This window comes from Geotrypetes seraphini, chromosome 17 (assembly GCF_902459505.1).
Source record: "Geotrypetes seraphini chromosome 17, aGeoSer1.1, whole genome shotgun sequence".
Classification (NCBI taxonomy): domain Eukaryota; kingdom Metazoa; phylum Chordata; class Amphibia; order Gymnophiona; family Dermophiidae; genus Geotrypetes; species Geotrypetes seraphini.
The window spans coordinates 50620764-50642252 of record NC_047100.1 but is presented as its reverse complement, the minus strand read 5'-3'; the positions used below and the strand labels follow the sequence as shown (position 1 = coordinate 50642252).

At 46.2% G+C, this 21489-nt stretch overlaps 1 protein-coding gene across 4 annotated transcripts in view; it reads right to left on the bottom strand.

Moving 5' to 3' along the window:
- Positions 1-21489, bottom strand: part of SEMA3F (semaphorin 3F) — a 917803-nt gene that overhangs the window by 548380 nt on the left and 347934 nt on the right. Inside the window, exon 1 of one of the 4 annotated variants that reach the window (XM_033925949.1) lies at positions 19506-19627. The exons of the other annotated variants lie outside the window; for them this stretch is intronic. Coding sequence (XP_033781840.1) covers positions 19506-19539 — 34 coding nt within the window. The 5' untranslated portion in view covers positions 19540-19627. Of the gene's footprint in view, positions 1-19505; positions 19628-21489 lie in introns of those variants that run through there. 4 annotated transcript variants of the gene reach the window in all.

Below are 21489 nucleotides of genomic sequence, written 5' to 3'. Positions count from 1 at the left end.
TTTTTATTAAGATACTTAGGGGTCCTTCTATTAAGGTACACTAACCGATTTAGCGCATGCTAAATGCGCACCTTAATAAAAGTACCCCTTAGTCTTAGTAGAAGTATAGGGTTACAACCTCTCCAACCCCATGCCGGCTCTGTGATGGGCCAAAATTAAAAACTTGGACAAATTAGTTTTTGTTCTCTCAAAAGAGACCTTGATTTTTTTAGATTCAAAATATACACTCCTCTTCCACTGTGCACACAGTACAGAAATAACATGCCACACCACTGGATTATGGATGGTCTCCAGCAGCTTTCCAGACTTCCAGGGGGTTATAACTGTGTGATTGATAATCATAGAGCTGTAACCTGCAAAGAAAAGATATGGTCAGCTTTGGAGGACTCAGCGTCCATGGGCCTTTGAAGCAGCTGTCCATTTATGAGAGAGCATGTGTCTGCTACGGTGGGGCATCTTAGGAACCTGGTTGTCTGATTTGCAATTATAGTCTAGGAGGGCAATGTTGAAAAGGCATTTCCAAACAGAAAAGAGTGTTTCTTCTTAATTCTTATTCTGCACCACAATGTGCAAATGGTTTGGGAACTCACCTCTTCGATAGCTTTTCTTTTAAAATTTTCAGGCAGGCAGCCGGGAGGACTAGGCAGACCCGAACGGTGATGGCAGCAAGAAGGGTGCAGGCAACCATGAGTGTGAAGAGCGTCGGCAGTAGGGAGCGTCGGGCGCACAGCATCGCACAGCGTGGCGGCCGTGAGACTTGAGGCGCGTGAATCTACAACTGATGCCTTCCAGTGGGTCGGCTTAATTGCAAATTTTTCATTGTCTGGTGGGCCAAATTTTATGACACTGCCTTAGAGCAAGGGCATTGTAACATTTTTATCTTTGTTTTCCATTCCTTTCCTGATAATTCCTAACATTCTATTTGCTTTCTTATCCGCTGCCACACATTGAGCTGAGGGTTTCAATGTATCCTCAACAATGATCCTAGATCCTTTTCCTGGGCAGTGAATCCTAACACAGAACCCAACATCACATAGCTTTAGTTCTGGTTCCTCTTTCTCACATGCATCACTTTGCTCTTGCTCACATTAAACGTCATCTGCCATTTTGTTGCCCAGTCTCACAAGGTCCTCTGGTCCACCTGGTATTGTCATAGGATCCAAATGCTGACGTTGCCGTCCAAACTCACTCCAGCCTATCCAACCATCCTGTTTGCAGGATATGAACCATAAATTCTGGCCACATCCTCATGTTCCAAGTTAGTGGAGTTCCCTTTGATGCCCTCCCCAGCCCATCCTACACCAAATCAACACATATAGGACATAGACCATGCAAGTCTGTCCTGTACCGGCCTTAGTTCTTTAATTTACATCCTTCGTTTTCTAATTATAGATCCTCTGTTTATCCCATGCTTTTAAAAATTCCATTACCGTTTTCCTCTTTACCACTTCCCTCAGAAGGGCATTCCAGGCATCTACCACTCTCTTCGTGAAAAAGAATTTCCTAACATTGATCCTGAGTCTTCCTCCCCGTAACCTCAAGTTATGCCCTCTAGTTTTACCATTCTCTCTTCTCTGGAAAAAGATTTGGTTCTATATTAATTCCTTTCAAATATTTAAACATCTGTATCATATCTCCCCTGTCCCTCTTCTCCTCTAGAGTATACATACTCAGGTCTTCCAGTCTCTTCTCAAACTTCTTTTGGTTCAAATAAAGTATGAGAAGAGACTGAAAGACCTAAATATGTTGACTAAGCTAGTATTCTATAACAGAACCTAGGTGCTTTGGTGCTATTATTCAATATGCCTGTTATATAATAGAGAGGCACACAAACAGATTTATCCTGATTCCCTACATATAGACATTTGAGGGCTTTTCGGTCTTACTTTATGTATACTAAGTGTGTTTTCTTCATATTTTTCTATGGGATTTGATGTCACCTGAGCGACTCTGGATATCTGAAAAAAAATAATGAGGCTCATGCATGCTGCAATGTATTTCATATCTCAGTGCCAAGCAGGTCCCACTTGTTTCATTATATGTTCATTATTGCTCAATTCACTGCTGCTTGGTCTCATGTGCAACCTGTATTCTAGTTTTCTCTTTGTTCATCAGTCTTCCTAAATAGCAATTCACCACATTCCCCTTCCCAGGCTTCTATGCTTGTAGAATTTACCTTTTCATTCTCTGTGTTTTTTCCCTTTGGGATTTAGGGAACAATGGATCAGCATTCGTACTGCATAGCTGTAATTACCTGAATATGTAACATTGGACTTGGTTTATACTTAGATGGACTCTGATCTTATTTCATGATTCATAAACCATGACACAAGGCTGCAGTTCGATAGTCTCTAGCCCAGGCATTTAAAATAGACTTTACCTGCAAGTCTGGTTTTACACATTTTTATGACCACCTCTTACATCACGAATGCATGTGTCACGTGCAGACTTCATGGATATTGTGAGCTTGCCGGTGCCGGATTTTGCAAATGGCTACCGATCAGGGCTCAACAAACACCGAACTTGGCGTGCCTTCAAAAGAAGTTGAAGGTCCTGCTGGTTCTTATGAGTAAAATAAAGAAAAATGTCAGGAACAATAAAGCTTTTCAATAAACTTGAGTCCAACTTTATTTCCTAAGTAGCAACTGCTACAGTTTAGTCTTTGAACTCGGAACATAAACAGAAAATTTGGGCTTACAAAAACCATAGCCCACACCTTGCTTGCAGGTAAGTGTCCAAATGGTATTACTGTAGCACTGCCCTATCAGTCCCACAGTTAAAAGGGCAAAATAAGGCTACAAGAACCACTCAGTCTTTATACTGGTTCTCACTCTATTTTTACACACTTTTGGAACGTGTTGCTCAGGCCTGGTTTTTAACAGGCCTTCCCCAGCCAACTTAACAAGTAGCTGATGGGGGAGGGGAGTAGCTGAATCCACTCTACTTTTTAACTTGCCACAAATTGGCCCCACAATCCCACCCTGAGGATCTTGCGTGGATTCTCCCCGCTACTATCCCTACACACCTTCAGCAATCAAGTCCCAAGCAAACAGCAACAGAAAAGGCAAAAAGTAAAAATGCAGAAAAGCACACTTCTTTCAATGTCCCAAAAATAAGGCGCCAAATCCAGCCGTGAGCTTAGCACTGCTCACACTTGTGCTTTCAGACAGTCCAAAAGAAAACCTCAAAATTCAAAAGCACACAAACAGTCAGGAAATTCACTTAGCTCTCATCCATGTGTATTTCTTCAGGTTCCATGGAAGTATCCATAAGCTCTATGGCGTCCTGGCTGGCTGGCTGGTTTGCCTCAGGGACAGTAGTTACATCCGCCATTTCAATGTCCTGGTTCTGTTGGGATTCAGGAGACCACTCCTTCGAGCCTCCTTCCTGGGCTGACCCAGGGTAGACTGATTTGGTCTTTCTGAGCTCAGCTTCTAAAGCACTGAGCTGGCCACGCCCTAACCTGTGAGGGGGAAGGCAACCTGCTGCTTCTGCTGAGGTTTCCTTTGGGCCTTAATTGGACCCAGCAGTTGTGGATTATCTGAGCTCTGAGCCTGCCTCTTAGGCTGTCCTTTTTTGTAAGGCACCTCCTGTTGCTCCAGGCTGTTCTCCCACTCATCTTCCCCTCCCCAGGGTTCTGTAACCTGGTGGTTCAATTGGAACTCAGACCCTATCTGTCTGTCTGAGTTTAAGCTGTCACATTGGTTAGCCCTTTTCAGGGTAAGGGTTGGATTATGAGGAGATTTACCTGGCACAAGCTTAGCCTTAAGGCTGGGGTTGTGACAATATATGAAGTGGGATGTCAGCAAGTTGCCAATATAGCAATCATGGCTGTCATGGGGAAAAAGCGTAATTTATCAGACATTGAAAAAGGTTTGATCTTTGTCTACCGGGCCAAGGGCAGCAGCATTTCAGAAATGGCGGAGTTTGTGAATTGCACCACAAGAAGAGTCCAACAGGACAAGATCCCACAAACACCGAACAGCAGAGAAAGAACTGGGAATGGACAATCCACAAGAGCCAGCAGTATGAGTCATAGCCTTGTTTATTTTAATCCAGGACGTACAGTTTGTTTGTATGTTTCTATGATGGGTTGCATCCGCAGAAGCTTTGTTAGCCGGAAGCCCGAAGTCATCATGCCGTTGTATAGATCCATGGTGAAATCTCACCTGGAATATTGTGTTCAATTCTGGAGGCCACATTACCAAAAAGATGTGCTGAGAGTTGAGTCGGTTCAAAGAATGGCCACCAGGATGGTCTTGGGGCTTAGGGATCTCCCATATGAGGAAAGGCTGAATAAATTGCAGCTGTACTCGCTCGAGGAACGTAGAGAAAGAGGATACATGATTGAGATGTTTAAATATATCACAGGCCGTATCGAGGTGGAAGATGATATCTTCTTTCTTAAAGGACCATCGGCCACAAGAGGGCATCCGCTGAAAATCAGAGGAGGGAAATTTCATGGCGACACCAGGAAGTATTTCTTCACCGAGAGGGTGGTTGATCAGTGGAACGAACTTCCACTGCAGGTGATTCAGGCAACCAGCGTGTCAGATTTTAAAAGTAAATGGGATACACATGTGGGATCTCTAGAGGGGTAAAGTCGAGGGGGTGGGTAATTAGAGTGGGCAGACTTGATGGGCTATGGCCTTTTTCTGCTGTCATTTTTCTATGTTCTGTGTTTCTATGTTACAGTAACATGGACCCCTACATCACCACCCCTACATCTGCTATTGACAACTTTTAACACAAAGAATCTTATATCATCAATGGTATGTCTTTCTTTGCCCCAATGTTCTATTATAGGGGCTGTCTGGATGTTGTGACTAATACAGCTATGATGTTCAATTATATGTGTCTTAATTGAACGTTTGGTTTTCCCAATGTACAGTAGATTGTAAGGGCATTGTATTACGTAGATAACTTGGGCAGTGTTGTGGTCTGAGTTTGAATGTTCTATTAGTCTGAGGATGGTAAGAGGGTGTGGTAAGAGTGGATAGCGTAGCTGGTTTTAAGAAAGGTTTGGACAAATTCCTGGAGGAAAAGTCCATAGTCTGTTATTGAGAAAGACTTGAGGGAAGCCACTGCTTACCCTGTATCAGTAGCATGGAATATTGCTACTCCTTGAGTTTTGACCAGGTACTGGTGACCTGGATTGGCCACCATGAGAACAGGCTACTGGGCTTGATGGACCATTGGTATGACCCAGTAAGGCTATTCTTATGTTCTTATGTTCTCAGGATGTGTAAAAACAGTTATTTCCAGGCAATGCTTACATACTGTGCATCTGCCACATTTCCTGTGAACATCATAGCTGTATTAGTCGCAACATCCAGACAGCCCCTATAGTAGAACATTGGGGCAAAGAAAGACATACCATTGATGATATAAGATTCTTTGTGTTAAAAATTGTCAATAGCAGACATAGGGGTGGTGATGTAGGGGTCCATGTTACTGTACGTCCTGGATTAAAATAAACAAGGCTTTGACTCATACCACTAGCTCTTGTGAATTGCTCATTGTCCATTCCCACTGCTTTCTCTGGAGTTTGTGAATTGTTCATGGGCTGCTGTGGTTAAAGTGTAACATGAATGAATGAATGGAACCCAATGTGGTAACTGTGGGGCAGCACGAGCCACCTGCTGCACAGGTGTATACAGGCCAATTGGCATGTGGAGCAATTCAGCATCCAAATGAACCAGGGGGCTTCCAGATGTATGTCCAAAATGACTATGTGGCGAACCCTGTTATAAATGGGGCTCCAGAGCAGATGGCTGGTGCCTGTACCCTTGCTCACAAGGGTTTATCGCAAAAAACGGCTGCAATTTGCACAGACATTGAACTTGCACTGACTGGCAGAGAGTTGCTTTCGCTGATGAGTCACATTTTGAGCTCCATCGAATAGATGGATGTTGGTGTGTCAGGTGTGAAGCCACCGAGAACAAACACCCAGCAACTATTATTGGATGTACACAAGCTAAAGGCGGCAGCGTTATGGTCTAAGAAATATTTTCTTGGTAAGGCCTGGGTCACTTGAAGGCCAATCAAGTGCACCCATACGTGTTGGTCTTCCCTGTGGCCGATGGGATCTTTCAACAGGAGAATGCAACATGTCATACCACCAGAATTTCTTGTGAGTAGTTTGCTGAGCATGACCAAGACTTCCAGCTACTTCCCTGGCCTCCAAATTTTCCAAAACTTAACCCAATTAAGTGCATTTGGGACCACCTCGATCAACATATTTGACGACAGTATCCATCACTCATCAGCAACTGTCATCAGTGTGGCTCCAGATACCTCTAGTAACCACTCAGCATCTTACTGAGGTGGTTATTCTGGATATTAGCAGGTGGTCATAATAATGTGACTAGACTGTGTACATGCTAGATGATTCTCTACATTTTCTGATTTGAAAGAGAAAGCTCAAATAGTGCATGAGAAATGTTTATAAATAGATTACTCTTTGCAGGGTATCAGCGATCCTCTAACCAGGATCTATTGTTGGAGCTTTATTCCAGCTGTAGATGCCCCCCCCCCCCATCTCAGTATAAAGGAAGAAGGGGCATGGAGCAGGAAGGAAACAGCAGGGAGTGACCGCACTGTACTTATTTGAAAGCTAGGGCTCAGCATCCCTACCAGCAAGATAAATGGGGGTGCTGGAGATCTGATGGGGGCTCAAGCTCAAAGTTGGGCTTTGATAACATGAGGGTGACTTCATGGTGGAACAGTCTGCTAGCATTTTTTTAAATTTGCACTTGTGTGGAATATGTGGCCATGTATGTCCTGCGTTTAATAGCTGTATCCAAAGTCATTCTGGAACAAAAAAAACCCTCACAAACTATTGCCTTAATGTGACAGGTTAAAGTTCCTTATCACTAGCCAGCCTGTTCATTGGAGATCTTTGAGAGAGCTGAGTGATGGAGCTTATTTGCATAAGAGCTGCAAATGCTACTGGGTGCTGCCCACTCACCCTGAGTGAGCTGTGGTGCTGAAAATGACAATTCCCAGGTTGGGAGCTGGAAAAGGTAAGAGATCCTTTGGGAGCTGGGTGACCCTTGAGAGAGGAATGCTGACCTCACTCCTGGTAAGCCCTTAAAGCTACTGCTGACCAGCGCTGATAGGGGACCCAGTGGAGTAGAGTGACCAGGCTGACCAGTCCTGACAGGGACTGGGGCTGTGGAGAACACCACCGCCTGATGGGGGTGGGTCTATGGGGATCTATACACCAACAGAGAGGTCATGAGACAGCCAGAGGGCTGGTAGAGCCTGGAGTCGAGGAAGTGGCTCAGGCTTGATGACTGGTGGTAGGACCAGTGAAGAACAGTCAAGACCAGTGGGAACCCAAGAGGCCAAGGATGAGGGACTGGCCCCACAAAAGACAGCTAGAAGAATTGGAGGAGTCCAAGGTTGAGGGGGTCTGGCGACTGATCTGTTGTGGGACCAGTAGGCTGGTGGCAACTGTCGGAGTGCCCAGTAAATGGCACCATAAGCTGCTGAAGACCTGGAGAGCCAATGGAAGGTCAGAGAGAACTTAGAAAGACCTGAAGAATGTGGAGTGCAGGAAGGACCTCGTGATGACCAGGAGATGTCTGGAAGGACCTGGTCACATGGTTTTAGGAGTGGGAAGGAAGTGTGTGTCTGTTTTAACAGAAGAGTCTGAGTGAAAAATTGGAAGTACCTGGGAGATGGCTGTGTGACAGGAGCTAACCGCTTGACCTGGTCACATGATCACCCTTAGCAAGAGGCTTCAGCTGCATCTCTGTGATTTTTTTTTTTTTTACCTTGAATCCTGCTTCTGCCTTGTTTGGAGTTCTGGACACCACAGTCATATATTCTACTGTCCCTGTACGCAAGAGCTGTGACTCAATTTTATTTGCATGCACCAGCACACTCTTCCCCTTTTTACTGCTGATGCTGTTAGTGTTGAACATTGATCAATACTTTTAGACTTGCTGTAAAAGCTGGTGTTTAACTATAGTTTTACCAAAGCCAAATAAAGATCCCATTTCTTTAATCAATGTAGATGGAAAATTACTAGTTAAGTTATTGGCTTTACGTTTGGCTAAAGCTCTCCCTTACATTATTGGTATGCACCAAACGGGGTTTCTAATAATACCAGATTGGTTTTTCATATGTTAAATTGAACAAAAGTCATGGATGATCCGGCCTTTTCTGTATCCTTGGATGCAGAGAAGGCCTTTGATCATGTGGAATGGACCTTCATGGATCAAGCAATAGATTGGTTTGGTATTGGTTCCAGATTTATACAAATGATTCAAACTTTGTATAGCTACCCCTTTGCTAGGTTATATATTAATAATACTTTTTTAGAACATTCTTGTCTGGAGAGAGGAGTTAGACAAGGATGTCCATTATCTCCTCTGCTGTTTGATATTGTTCTGGAACCCTTATCATTAGTTGTTCAATAGGCAGAGGAGATTCAGGGTATTTCTTACGCAGGCTGGGAATACAAAGTCTCTGCTTATGCAGATGATATTTTGCTTCATTTGAGAAATCCTGAAACTACCATTCCAGATTTACTAGAGTTAATAGATAGATTTGGGAAATTTTCAGGATATAAGATAAATTGGAGTAAATCAGAGGTTCTTCCGTTGAACATGCAATGTCCAAAAGGATTATTTGATAAATTCCCTTTTCTGTGGAAAGCAGAGGGTATAAAATATTTAGGTATTTGGATTTTGAATATGGTGGAAGAGACAATGAAAGTAAATGAAAAATCTTTATTGTTAAAGGTCTCTGAATTGTGTGAGCAATGGAACCCATTACATCTGTCTTGGTGGGGAAGAGTTCAGACCGTTAAAATGATGATATTGCCTATGGTTTGCTACCAAATGAGTATGTTACCATTATATTTTCAAGGGTCCTTTTATAAGAAATTAAATAGTATCCTCACTAAATTTATTTGGCTGGGTAAAAATCCAAGAATTGCTCTAGTATCTTTACAGAAACCGATTGAGGAGGGCGGGGTAAATTTCCCTAACTTTTAAAGGTACCATCAGGCCTATATAATGCGCCAGGGAATGTACTGGATCCTCCCCGAGCTCATGGAGCATCTCCCAGATTGGCTGCACCTAGAATGGAAAATTATGTCCCCTATGCGACTATCTCATGTATTAAGTATCAGAATACCTAGATATGCTAAGGACAACATTATAATATTGGACACATGGAAAACAATTAAATTTACTGATAAATTAACAGATATTCCGATAATGAATTCTACTTTTCAGTCCTTATGGTTGAACTCCAAGATTCAAATAGGCAGTGCTAGGATCACTTGGAAGAACTGGATGTAGACAGGCATTCATACATTGGATGATGTCATATCTAATGGAAAACTGCTTGATTTTTCATGATTGTAACAAGTATTTGGTCTCTTAAAGTCTCAAAATTACAGGTGGTTGCAGTTGAAGCAGGCCATTCAGAGTGTGGAATAGCTTAAAAACATTATTATAGCTTGCAGGTCCTATGTTACCAGACAGATTTGTTAGGACATCAGGCCGCCAGGTGGTATAAATTAATTTCGGAAACTTTGAACAAAAAAAACAAAGAATAGTCTGAGAGATATTTGGAGCATTGAGATTAAGCAGTATATTTCTGCATCTCAATGGCCACGAATTTGGACTTGAAGATTACGATGTACAGCATCAGTATTTATGAGACAAACTTGGTTATTCGTATTACATAGGATTTTTTGGACCCCAGTTTGTTTGAATAAGATAGATAGTTCTAAGTCTAATAGATGCTGGCATTGTCATATTGATATAGGGACCTTGGATCATCTGTTGTATTATTGTCCATTGATACTTAATTTCTAGAAGTCAATTTGAGGACAAATAAATATTATTCTTGAGTCAATCCCGTTAACCTACGAACCATAATTTCTGGTATAATATTGCATATTAAGCCTTCTTTAGATAGATATAAAAGCCGGCTCTTCTTGATTATGACCGGAATAGCCATCCAGATGATTACACTTAACTGGAAGAGTTACGACAGACTGAATTACACATTTTGATGGGCAAATATTTGTTCCACGTATAAATAAGGGAGAATGAATGCGGAGTGTTTGGGGTCTAGTATGATATTCAATAAGGTATGGAGCCCATTGAATGCATATGTTGAATTGCAATGAATGTCAGGCATTTCCCTTTTTCCAGATTCCTTACACATCCAGGGGGGTGGGGTGGGGGGAGGGGAAGGTATTTGGGGTTGCTAAAGGTATTTATCTATAATATTGCAATAATATATTCATATGCAGTGTAATAGTTATGTGAGGAAGGGAGGGAGAAAAGGATTGGTAATGTATTAATTTTGTGTATTTTAAGTGCTTTATGTATAATGCTCATGTTTAATATATTTGTATTGCACTGTCAAAATTTGAAAATCAATAAAGAGTTAAAAAAGCTGGTGTTTTACCACACAGTGCTGGAGTTCTGTGCATCTGGCCCTGAGTGGAGTGGAACAGGTAGAAGTGAATTTCTTGTTTACTCTTTTTAAAAATACTAAGACTAGAAGGCATGCAATGAAGCTACTAAGTAGTAAATTTAAAACAAAAAAGAGAAAATATTTCTTTACTCAATGTGTAATTAAACTCTAGAATTCATTACCAGAGAATGTGGTAAAAGCAGTTAGCGTAGCAAGGTTTAAAAACCTGGATTGGCTACTGCTAGAGATAGGATGCTGGGCTTGATGGACCTTCGGTCTGTCCCATTATGGCAACTCTTATATGGTTAGCATAACATCTGTGCCCATTTTTCTGGGCATACAATGCAGAAATGGGTTTTGGGTGTCGGATTTTCATGAGACTAGTAGGTTACATCACCCTGAAATCCATAATACAAGGAGATAAGAAAATATAGATAAAGGAAAGTGACTTAGCAGCACTGCAGACATTGAGATAGCCAAATTAAAACTGGGAAGAATAAAACTTCCTAGAAACCAACAAGATTGATGCTGGGAGGCCATACACACCGAGCTGACCAGCACTTCATTCAACAGCCTCAACAGTTTGTAGTTTAGATTATTATTAAACCTGATGGTATAACAGAAGAGCAGGTTCAGGATGCTGGATTAACACAGATGCACCAAACCAAATACAAAGCAAAGAGAAACTGTATAAGAGCCCTAGCTTATATGGCTGGCCTCAGAGATATATCCTTAGCAGTACAGACCAGTCTGGTTGAATCAAACTGTCTTCATCATCCACACCGTTGTTCTCTTACAGTTGCTTTAATTGGGTCATTTGAGTCTAATTTTCTAACAGCATAGTCTTACTAACATTCTTCTACTTCTTTCTAATGTAATGAAATGAGTCACAAACTTGGCCCCCGACCTATGAGCTGATCATTGCATATTAAACCAAATATCATACAAAGAACAGCCAGAGCAAGCCAAAAAACGCAAAAACTGTGCCAATTCTGCAAAACATTTCTTATATTTTAGCAAATGCAATTAATACTTGGTTGGTTGGCTAAAATACTAGCATTTATATTTCTGAATATAGTCTGCAACACAATGAAAACAAAATAATTCCCATCTCCAAATATAGTGCTCAGCCCTTTTCCCAGAGTCAAACTACATCATCATAGCTGTTTCCTTTATAACGTTTTCCAAAGTACTTTTACAGTTATTTAGAGCTGTTGCCATGTCAGTTTTAAGCAAAATATTTCCATAATTTCACCACTCTTACGAATTCCTTTCTTTGAAATCTATTTTTATAAGCCTGAGAGGATATCCCATGTTTTGTTCTGTTTCTTCCGGGGGTAAAAGGATCTCAGCACAGTTTCTCTAAATCAGTTTATTTGCATATGCCATAAAAGAAATAAACCTTATGCCCAAGCCAAAATATGTTGGGAATGATCTCAGTCTTTTAAGACATATGACTAGTGCTCATCTCTACACTTGCATTTTGCCAGAGAGCCCTCCTCTAGACTTCTAGCATGTGCAGGAAAAGCACAGTTACTTACCGTAACAGGTGTTATCCAGGGACAGCAGGCATATATTCTCACATGTGGGTGACGTCATCTACGGAGCCCCAGCGCGGACAGATTTTCAAGCAAACTTGATTGAAGTTTCAAGTTTGCTACACTGCACCACGCATGTGCATGCCTTCTTGCCCACTAGAGGGCGCATCCCCACCTCGTGGTCCTCAGTTCCATAACCAGCAAAGAAGCCATCCCCGGGGAGGAGGGCGGGTTGTGAGAATATATGCCTGCTGTCCCTGGATAACACCTGTTACGGTAAGTAACTGTGCTTTATCCCAGGACAAGCAGGCATGATATTCTCACATGTGGGTGACCTCCAAGCCAACCAAAAAAGGGCAGGTGGGAGGATGGCAATTTACGAAAACAGGTTATGTAACACCGACTGGCCAAACCGGCCGTCGCTTCTGGACAAAGTGTCCAGACAGTAGTGGGAGGTGAACGTATGAACCGAAGACCAAGTGGCAGCTTTACATATGTCCTCCACAGGAGTAGACCGGAGGAAAGCAACAGAAGCTGCCATAGCCCGGACCTTATGCCCCGTGACTCGACCATGGAGCGTGAGACCAGCCTGAGCGTAGCAAAAAGAAATACAAGCAGCCAGCCAGTTGGACAAGGTGCGCTTGGAAACAGGATGTCCCAACCGATTAGGATCAAAGGACAAAAACAATTGAGGAACCTTCCGATGAGACTTGGTACGTTGGAGATAAAAGGCCAACGCCCTCTTACAGTCAAGCGTGTGAAGCGCCGCCTCACCAGGATGAGAGTGGGGCTTCGGGAAGAACACCGGAAGAACAATGGACTGATTGAGGTGGAAATCAGACACAACCTTAGGCAAAAATTTAGGATGGGTGCGAAGAACCACCTTGTCATGATGAAATACAGTAAAAGGTGGATCCGCAACCAAAGCCTGCAGCTCACTAATCCGACGAGCGGACGTGAGCGCAAGCAAAAAGACCACCTTCCAAGTGAGAAACTTAAGATGAGATTTGTCAACAGGCTCAAAAGGAGGCTTCATCAGTTGAGCTAAGACCACATTAAGATCCCAAACTACAGGAGGAGGTTTCAGAGGAGGATGAACATCTGTGAAACGAGTTACCAGAGGATGAAGAGAAAGAGACCGACCCTCGAGATGCCGATGGAACGCCGCAATGGCACTGAGATGCACCCGAATGGAAGTCGTCTTCAGCCCAGACTTAGACAGATGCAACAAATATTCCAGCACCGAAGACACTGGAACCGAACTCGGGTCCAGATGGTTCAAGAAACACCAGGATGAAAATCTGGTCCACTTCTGGGAATAACAAAGCCTAGTCGAGACCTTGCGCGAGGCTTCCAAAATCTCCCTCACAGACTGAGAAACAGGAACCGAAGTCAAGGGGAAAGGAACCAAGCGGTCAGATGTAAAGACTGAAGATTGGGATGTAACAGCGAACCCCGACTCTGAGACAGCAGAGAGGGAAAAACAGGCAGAAGCAGAGGCTCCCTGACACTGAGTTGAAGGAGCAGGGAGAACCAGTGCTGCCGCGGCCAACGAGGCGCAATGAGAATCATAGTGGCTCTGGTCGATTTGAGATGTACCAACGTTCTCAAGATCAGAGGAAAAGGAGGGAACGCATAAAGGAACCTCCCTCCCCCAGTCGAGAAGGAAGGCATCGGCCTCGAGACGGTCCCGGGAGTACATCCGAGAACAATAGAGGGTCAGTTTGCGAGTCTCCAGGGAGGCAAACAGATCCACCTGAGGAGTTCCCCAGCGGTCGAAGACCTCGCGCAGAACCCGGGAGTTCAGCGACCACTCGTGTGGCTGGAGAAGACGACTGAGTTTGTCTGCCAGACAGTTCCTCTCTCCCTGAATGTAAATCGCACGTAGGAAGATGTTCTGGGAGACCGCCCATTCCCAAAGGCGCAGGGCTTCCCGGCACAGGGACCAAGAGCCCGTTCCCCCCTGCTTGTTCACATAATACATTGCCACCTGGTTGTCCGTCCACACGAGGACTACCTGATCGTGTAGCAAGTGGCAGAACGCTCGAGCCGCCAGAAAAATGGCACGAAGCTCCAACACATTGATGTGACAAAGACGGTCCTCTGCCGACCATAGACCCTGAGTCCGCAGACCGTCGAGATGAGCCCCCCACGCGTACTCCGAGGAGTCCGTGGTCAGGACCTTGCGATGCGGAGGAACGAGAAAGAGCAAACCCCCGGAAAGATTGGAAGAGTTGGTCCACCAACGGAGCGAGCGTCTCAAAGAAGGAGTCACCGTTATCGGACAAGAGACTGGGTCGCGATCCTGATGCCACTGCGAGGCCAAGGTCCACTGAGGAAGCCTCAGATGCAAGCGGGCGAACGGAGTGACGTGGACCGTCGATGCCATGTGGCCCAGAAGAATCATCATGCGCTGAGCCGATACTACAGGCATCAGCGAAACCTGGCGACTCAATCGAAGCAGGGCCTCCAACCAAGGGGGGGGAGGAACGAACGGAGGCGAACCGTGTCCAGCACGGCTCCGATAAACTGAAGGGATTGAGCCAGGCACAACTGAGACTTGGGAAAGTTCACTTCGAACCCCAGACGTTGAAGGAAGATGATAGTCTGTTGGGTCGCTGAGATAACCCCCTCCCTGGTCGATGCCTTGATCAGCCAATCGTCCAGGTAGGGAAAGACCTGTAGCCCCCGAGATCTCAGGGCTGCAGCGACTACCACCATACACTTCGTGAAGACTCGAGGGGACGAAGCCAGTCCGAAGGGGAGGACCCGATATTGAAGGTGCGACTCCCCCATCTGAAACCGTAAGAACTTGCGGAAGGCGGGATGCACCGGAACATGAGTATATGCTTCCTTCAAGTCCAGGGAGCACATCCAGTCCCCTTCCTCCAAAAGAGGGTATAAAACCGGAAGCGACAACATACGGAACTTCTCCCGGACCAGGAACTTGTTGAGCTTCCGGAGGTCCAAAATGGGGCGTAATTCCCCGGTCTTCTTTGGGACCAAAAAGTAACGGGAGTAAAACCCCCGCCCCCGCTGGTCGGGGGGTACCGGCTCCACCGCCCGAAGGCTCAACAAGGCCCTGGCTTCCGCGAGGAGAAGAGGAAGCTGGGCTCGATTGCACGGAGAAGCCCCCGGCGGATGTTCCGGCGGCGTGGCTGAGAAATTTAGCGAGTAGCCCTCGGAGATGATCCGGAGCACCCAAGCATCTGAGGTGATCCCGGTCCAGGCCGCATGAAAGGCCCGCAGCCGACCCCCGATGGGAAGGGGGTCCGGCGAGAGTACGGAGGGGGCCCGCCCCCATCCGCACATCACGTCAAAAAGACGGCGTCGGCTTGGACGCCCCCTGCGCCTGAGGTTTTGGTTGGCCCACTCTACCCTGTTGCGGGGGGCGCCGGGGCGGAGGCCTAGAGAATGCCGGCGTGGACTTTTACGGGTATCGCCGCGGGGGAGGTCTGAATGGTTTCTGCGGCGGGGCCCGAGGTTTAGGACGGACCAAGGAGGCGATGGAGCGCTCATGTTCCGACAGTCGTTTGGTCGCCGCCTAAAGGGACTCGTCGAACAATTCCAATCCAACACACGGTAGATTGGCCAGACGCTCCTGCAAGTTCGGGTCCATATCAACCGTACGTAGCCATGCCAGCCAGCGCATCGCCACTGCAAAGGCGGAGACCCTCGAGGCCAACTCAAATGCGTCGTAAACTGCGTGAAACAGGTACAGACGCAATTGGGACAAGTTGGCCACAAAAGTACCAAAACTTTCCTTATGGGAATCTGGCATGACCCCATGATAACGGGGCAAGTCTTTCACCATGTGTCGAAGATAGGACGAAAATGTGAAAGCATAATTGAGGACCCTGGTAGCCATCAACGAATTGGAATAGAGGCGGCGACCAAACTTGTCCAGGGTCCGTCCTTCCCGTCCGGGAGGAACCGCCGCCGAGACCCTTGAGGGCTGTGATTTCTTTAGCGCCGACTCGACGAGCAACGACTGGTGAGACAGTTGTGCTTTATCGAAGCCCTTACATGGGATGGTCCGGTACTTGGATTCCATCTTAGACAGCACCGCTGTGACTGTAAGAGGGGAGTCCAAATTTCTCAGGAAGGTCTGATGGAGGACCTTATTGAGAGGCAAACGAGGAGTTTCTCTCGGGGGAGAGGGCAAGTCTTGCTCCTCCAAAAACTCCTTCGTATACTGAGAGCCGGAGACTAAGTCCAGGTCCAAAGCACGTCCCATATCCAGCACGAATTTTGAAAAGGATGAGGGCTTGGAAGGCGGGGAAGGAGTTCGAGAAGCCCGAGCCGCCAAAAAAGAAAGGGAAGCCTCGCGGGAATACCGAGGCTCCTTACCAGTACCAGACCCCAATCCCCACGAGGCCACACCTAGTGACCTCGAGGAGGTCAGGGACCGCCTTCGCCCCGAGGAGCCCCTGTGGGAAGTCCCCGGGGTACGAGGCACCGAGGCCTACCCCCTCCGTCTGGGCGAGGAGTCTCTCGAACCCCCTCCCTCGGAGGAACAGAAAAGCCTCGGATTGTCGAGGCGGAGCTCCGAGACACGTAACGTCTCACCCCCGGTCGGCGAGGAGCGACCGCGTCTCCGAGGAGAACCCCGAGAACGCTTGGGCTTCCTCGGCCGACGCCTCGCCCGAGGCCGGCCCGAGGGCGAGGAGCCCCGGGAGGACCTCGATGAAGTGGAAGAGATCCTCCTAACCCGACGCACCTTGTCCCGAGGCCGCACGCTCCGCTCAGGCTGGTCAACCGAGACCAAGGTCAAGGGCAAGGTCGGGGTCGAGGCCGGGAGGGCCCCGGGGGCCGAAGCCGAGGGTACCGAGACCGAGGCCGCCGACGCCAGGGCAGTCGAGGTCGACGCCGGGGCAGTCGAGGCCGAAGCCGGCTGCAGGTGCGCGAGGGCCCCGGACAGCTCCGAGGCAATAAGTGCTCAGAGCAAGTCCTGGAAGACCGGAACCGCCATCATGGCCGGTAGGTCCGGGGCCGGCGGGTGCTCCCTGGAGGGCGACCTTGGTCTCGAGTATTCCCTCGGGGCACCCGACTTCGACGCTCGGGGCGGGGCCGAGGACGACCCACCCACCGTCGAGGAGCCCGAGGATGGCTTCGTCGCAGACCCTGGAGTCGAGGAAGGAAGGAGGACTTACCCTGGGCAGGCTTTGAGGTAGTAGGCTTGGATGAAGCCGGTGTCCGCGGTGAGGACGAGGGACCCGAGGCCGAGGTCAAGGCCGGGGCTGAAGCCAAGGCTGACGTCGAGGCCTTCCCCGCCGCGGAGTCCACAGCGAAGAGCTCCGCCATTCGGGCACGGCGTCGGCGGAGAGCTCTAGACTGAAAAGTAGAGCACCTATCACAGGAATCCGTAGGATGCTCAGGACCAAGACAGATCAAGCACCACCGGTGTGGATCGGTAATAGAGAGCAACCGATCACACCGGGTGCACTTTTTAAAGCCCGTCAAGGGACGGGACATGAAAACCGAAAGGGCCGGGAACGAACGAGGTTCCACGGCCGTGGCTACCGGGAGCCCCCGGAACCGAACGGAACAAATTTTTTTTTTTTTTTAACGACGAAAACTAACAGACGAACTAATAAAAACAACAAAGCAAGCACAGCGACCGAGCGAATACACTCAGCCGCGGTGTCAGAAGGCAAAAGCTATAGAGCACAATTTCCACAGGGCTTCTGGCTCCGCAGAAAAAACTGAACTGAGGACCACGAGGTGGGGATGCGCCCTCTAGTGGGCAAGAAGGCATGCACATGCGTGGTGCAGTGTAGCAAACTTGAAACTTCAATCAAGTTTGCTTGAAAAGCTGTCCGCGCTGGGGCTCTGTAGATGACGTCACCCACATGTGAGAATATCATGCCTGCTTGTCCTGGGATAACATAAGAGACCAGTGGAACGAAATACAATTGGAACAATATGGGGCTCATAATCGAAACGGAAATACATCTAAAAACCCACCAAAGTCTGACCTTGGCCAACCTAAATGACAGGTCATCCAAGTGCAGATAATCGAAACAGCTTTTTAGACGTAGCCAATGACATTTTAGGCCTCTGAATGCCACGGTGCACTAGTGCTGCCACATTCAGAAAAAAAAAATTTGATTCGATTCAGCCTAATAAATCGATTTTTCAATTTGATTTTCCTGCCCAATTAGGTGTTTTTTCAAACATCCTGGTGGGTTTATTTTATAGCCTCTTCACCCCCTTTGCCTTCTCCTACCCACACTGGCGCTGTGGTGTAAACAAAATAAACAAACAAAAAAAGACTTTTTCTCTCTCTGTTAAATCCTAGCTCACGTTTGCGATCTAACACCAGCTCTGGCAGGATATACTTTTCAAATCTGACATATTATAATCACAAAACAGAAAATATAATTAGTTTTTCTACCTTTTGTTGTCTGGTCATTATTCAAATCTTGATGGTCCCAGGCTCTGGTTGTCTTCTGATAACTTGCTTGCCAGGGTCTCCTTTCTTCTTTCTCCATGCTAACCATCCATCTTCTATCTCTGTCCTCCCCTTCTGTTTCCCTTCCCTCTCCCGGAGGTCTGGCATCTTTCCTTTTTTTCATCTCCATCCACAGATCCACCTTTTCTCAACTACTCTTTCATCCAGCATCTCTCCCTCCTTCCTCACCACCCCAGGGTCCACCATATCTCCCTTTCTTTTCCCAACTATCCTCCTATCCAGTATCTCTATCCCCCCCTCCACACCATCCCTTGTGTCAAACTTCTCTCCCTTTCTGTTCCTTCCCTCCCTAAATCCCATTGTCCACCATCTCTCTCCCTCTCCTCTGTTTTTAGAACCATTATTTCTTCCCCCTTCAAAGTCCGGCAAATGCACATCTCTTTGAACCCCCTTCCCTCCCTCCCTCCCTCCGTGTATTTCTACATCAAGGCCCCCCTTCTCCTGAAGGTCTGTTCCCCCTGAAGGCCTGCACCCCCTCCCGAAGCCCTGCATCCCACCCCTGAAGGCCTGCCTATCCCCCCCGAAGGACTGAAAGTTGAAAGTTAAATTGCTGGTTCCTGGACTATAGTCCTCTTCACCAGGACAGCCTTGTGTACAGGTTAATTCATCAGCTTTGTAAGTCCCATGGAAAAGGTTTCAAAATGGAGTTCTTCCTATTAGCAGTATAAGAAATTGTCACAAGCAGTTTTGCATTCAACATGCCTTGGATACTCCCATAGACCTCAGAGAATGATTATTATCCCCAGAGCTCAAAGCACTTCAGTAAGAACTGTGCAGTTCCAAACAAGCAGCCTTTCTCCAGCTGTTACCATGCCAACCACTTCTCAGCTGGTTCAGCTCAAAACGTAATGCAGTGAAATCATAGAAAAATATAACTTAGGGTTTTTTCTTGTACAGTTTAAACAACCTCCAAGTTCCATTACTTGTTTTAATTTAGTCACTCTCCTAGTAGGCAGTATTCCAAAGTAGCAATTTTCAAACACAAAAAAGTCAGAACCCAAATTAGCACAAACACTGGCAGCTTCAAAACCCCCACAACTCACTTTTACAGCAACTTATGTCCAATGGCTTCCTCATAAGTTCCTGACTCTGTTGCCAAGACTGGAGTATTCACAAACTCTATTTTCTCAGGCTGTTCCTCCATTGAAAAGGACGGGATTTCTTCCATCTCTCAATCTCCATTTCTGCTGCTGTCTGACTGGGGTATGAACTCAGGTTTCTCCCTGCATAGCTGCTTGCCTGCCTGCTTCTCCCCCTGCTCTCTCACTCTCTGCTCTGTATGGAGCTCATAGCCCCACCCCCTCAGCCTTGATAGGGGGATGGGACTGCTCTCTCTCCTCAGCTGTGTGTGTTTCTCAGGGACAGCTTTCTCTGTTCTCTGCCTTACAGGAGCAGAGTGCAATCTGAGATTTAACTCTTTAACAGGATTAGCAAAGGCTCTGGGCTGAATAAAGTCTTCTTGCTTGTTACTTACTGACTCACCCTGGCTGCACTGGTGGTATTCAGCGATATCAGGTTCTAGCTTGCTGATCTGGTCAGCTCTTCTGCACAGGGGCAAGATGTTCCTATACTTTTTCTTAGGGACAAAATGTTTATTAGCAGTGGATTTGTCACAATGTACAGGACGATTTTTTTTTTTTTTTTAAAGTATACTTTAAATGTATTTTTTGAGAATGGACATTTGTGCTCTGCCGACTTTGGGTGACTAGCGCCCTACGTCCACATCGGACTTAGATGTTTCTTTTGATTAATTATCTTTATGCTACATTTTCTTGGGCACTAACTAAATTTACTGATATTTAAGGATCTACTTTTTCTCCACAGTTGAGATCAATACATCTTCTATTAGGGTGGTTTTCTCCTTTACCAAAATATATACAGGGCTTTTTTTTCATTGATTTTATTATCAGAAATGGGTGATCACAGTTTCATTTTCCACAATTATGTTAGGGTCTTGGTCCCAGTGTTTTTCTAGTAGTGTTATTGTGTTTATACAGCTTCAGCCAATGAGGTATGCCATCTTATTGAGCATTAGTTACTGATTATCAGCACATCACATTCAAAGGTGAAATGCTTAACTGTTTCCAGATTACAAAATCTGTAATTTTTTTTTAACTATTCTGTCTATTAACCTTCTTGTCTATAGTCCACTGTCTGTGCAATTATCAGTCTCTCATCTTTACACACCTCAATTTAACCATTCTTATATCAGGTTTTTATCTACATGTAGTTTCAGGAGGGGAGAGGAGGGGAATTCTATGTATCCACAAACCCCTAAACAATTTACAAACTTTCTATCCAATGGATTGCTCTCAACACATTCGGCTTACACTTGACTGGGTTTGTTTTAAAGAAGCAGGGGGTCGGAGGAGCCCCTAGGATTGAACTCTTGGATTGACTGGCATCTGTTCTTTTAGTGCTTTTTCATCTATCTATAAGAGTATTAGTAAATTAGTTGAAGCTGATCTTGATTTTGTAAAGGACTGTCACATATTGGAAGAGCTCAAAACAGTTGGCAAGGGCTTTGATAATGATCTGGAATTTGAATAATTATCTAATATAATAAATCCCTAAGCGCGCATGTGCACTCCCACCTGCGTGCTCCTGTTTTCCGTGAGCTGTAGGGACCCACAGGTAGAAGTGCGCATGCGCGCGGCGGTGCAAAGCCTGTCGGACGCGGGGCTCTTGCAGTCTGAACTTAAGGATGTGAACTGGCCAGGGCGACGTCAGCGGGGGCCGGAACAGACTTTAATTGCTGCCTCCCAGGCATCTCCTCCTGCTCCGCTGGGCCTGCGTAAAAAAAAATTAAAAAACCCAGAGCTTGCTTCGGGTCTGGCAAGAGCTGCGGGTCCTGAAACCTTCCGATTCCAGCAGCGTCTGCAGCACTCTACACACGCTGCTTCGGGGCCTTCTACTGAAGGCCCCGAAGCAGCAGTGTGTAGAGTTCTGTAGATGCTGCTGGAATCAGAAGGTTAGTCGGGATTGCGGAAAGGGAAGGGGGGCAGTAAGGGACTAAGGGAGCTGGCC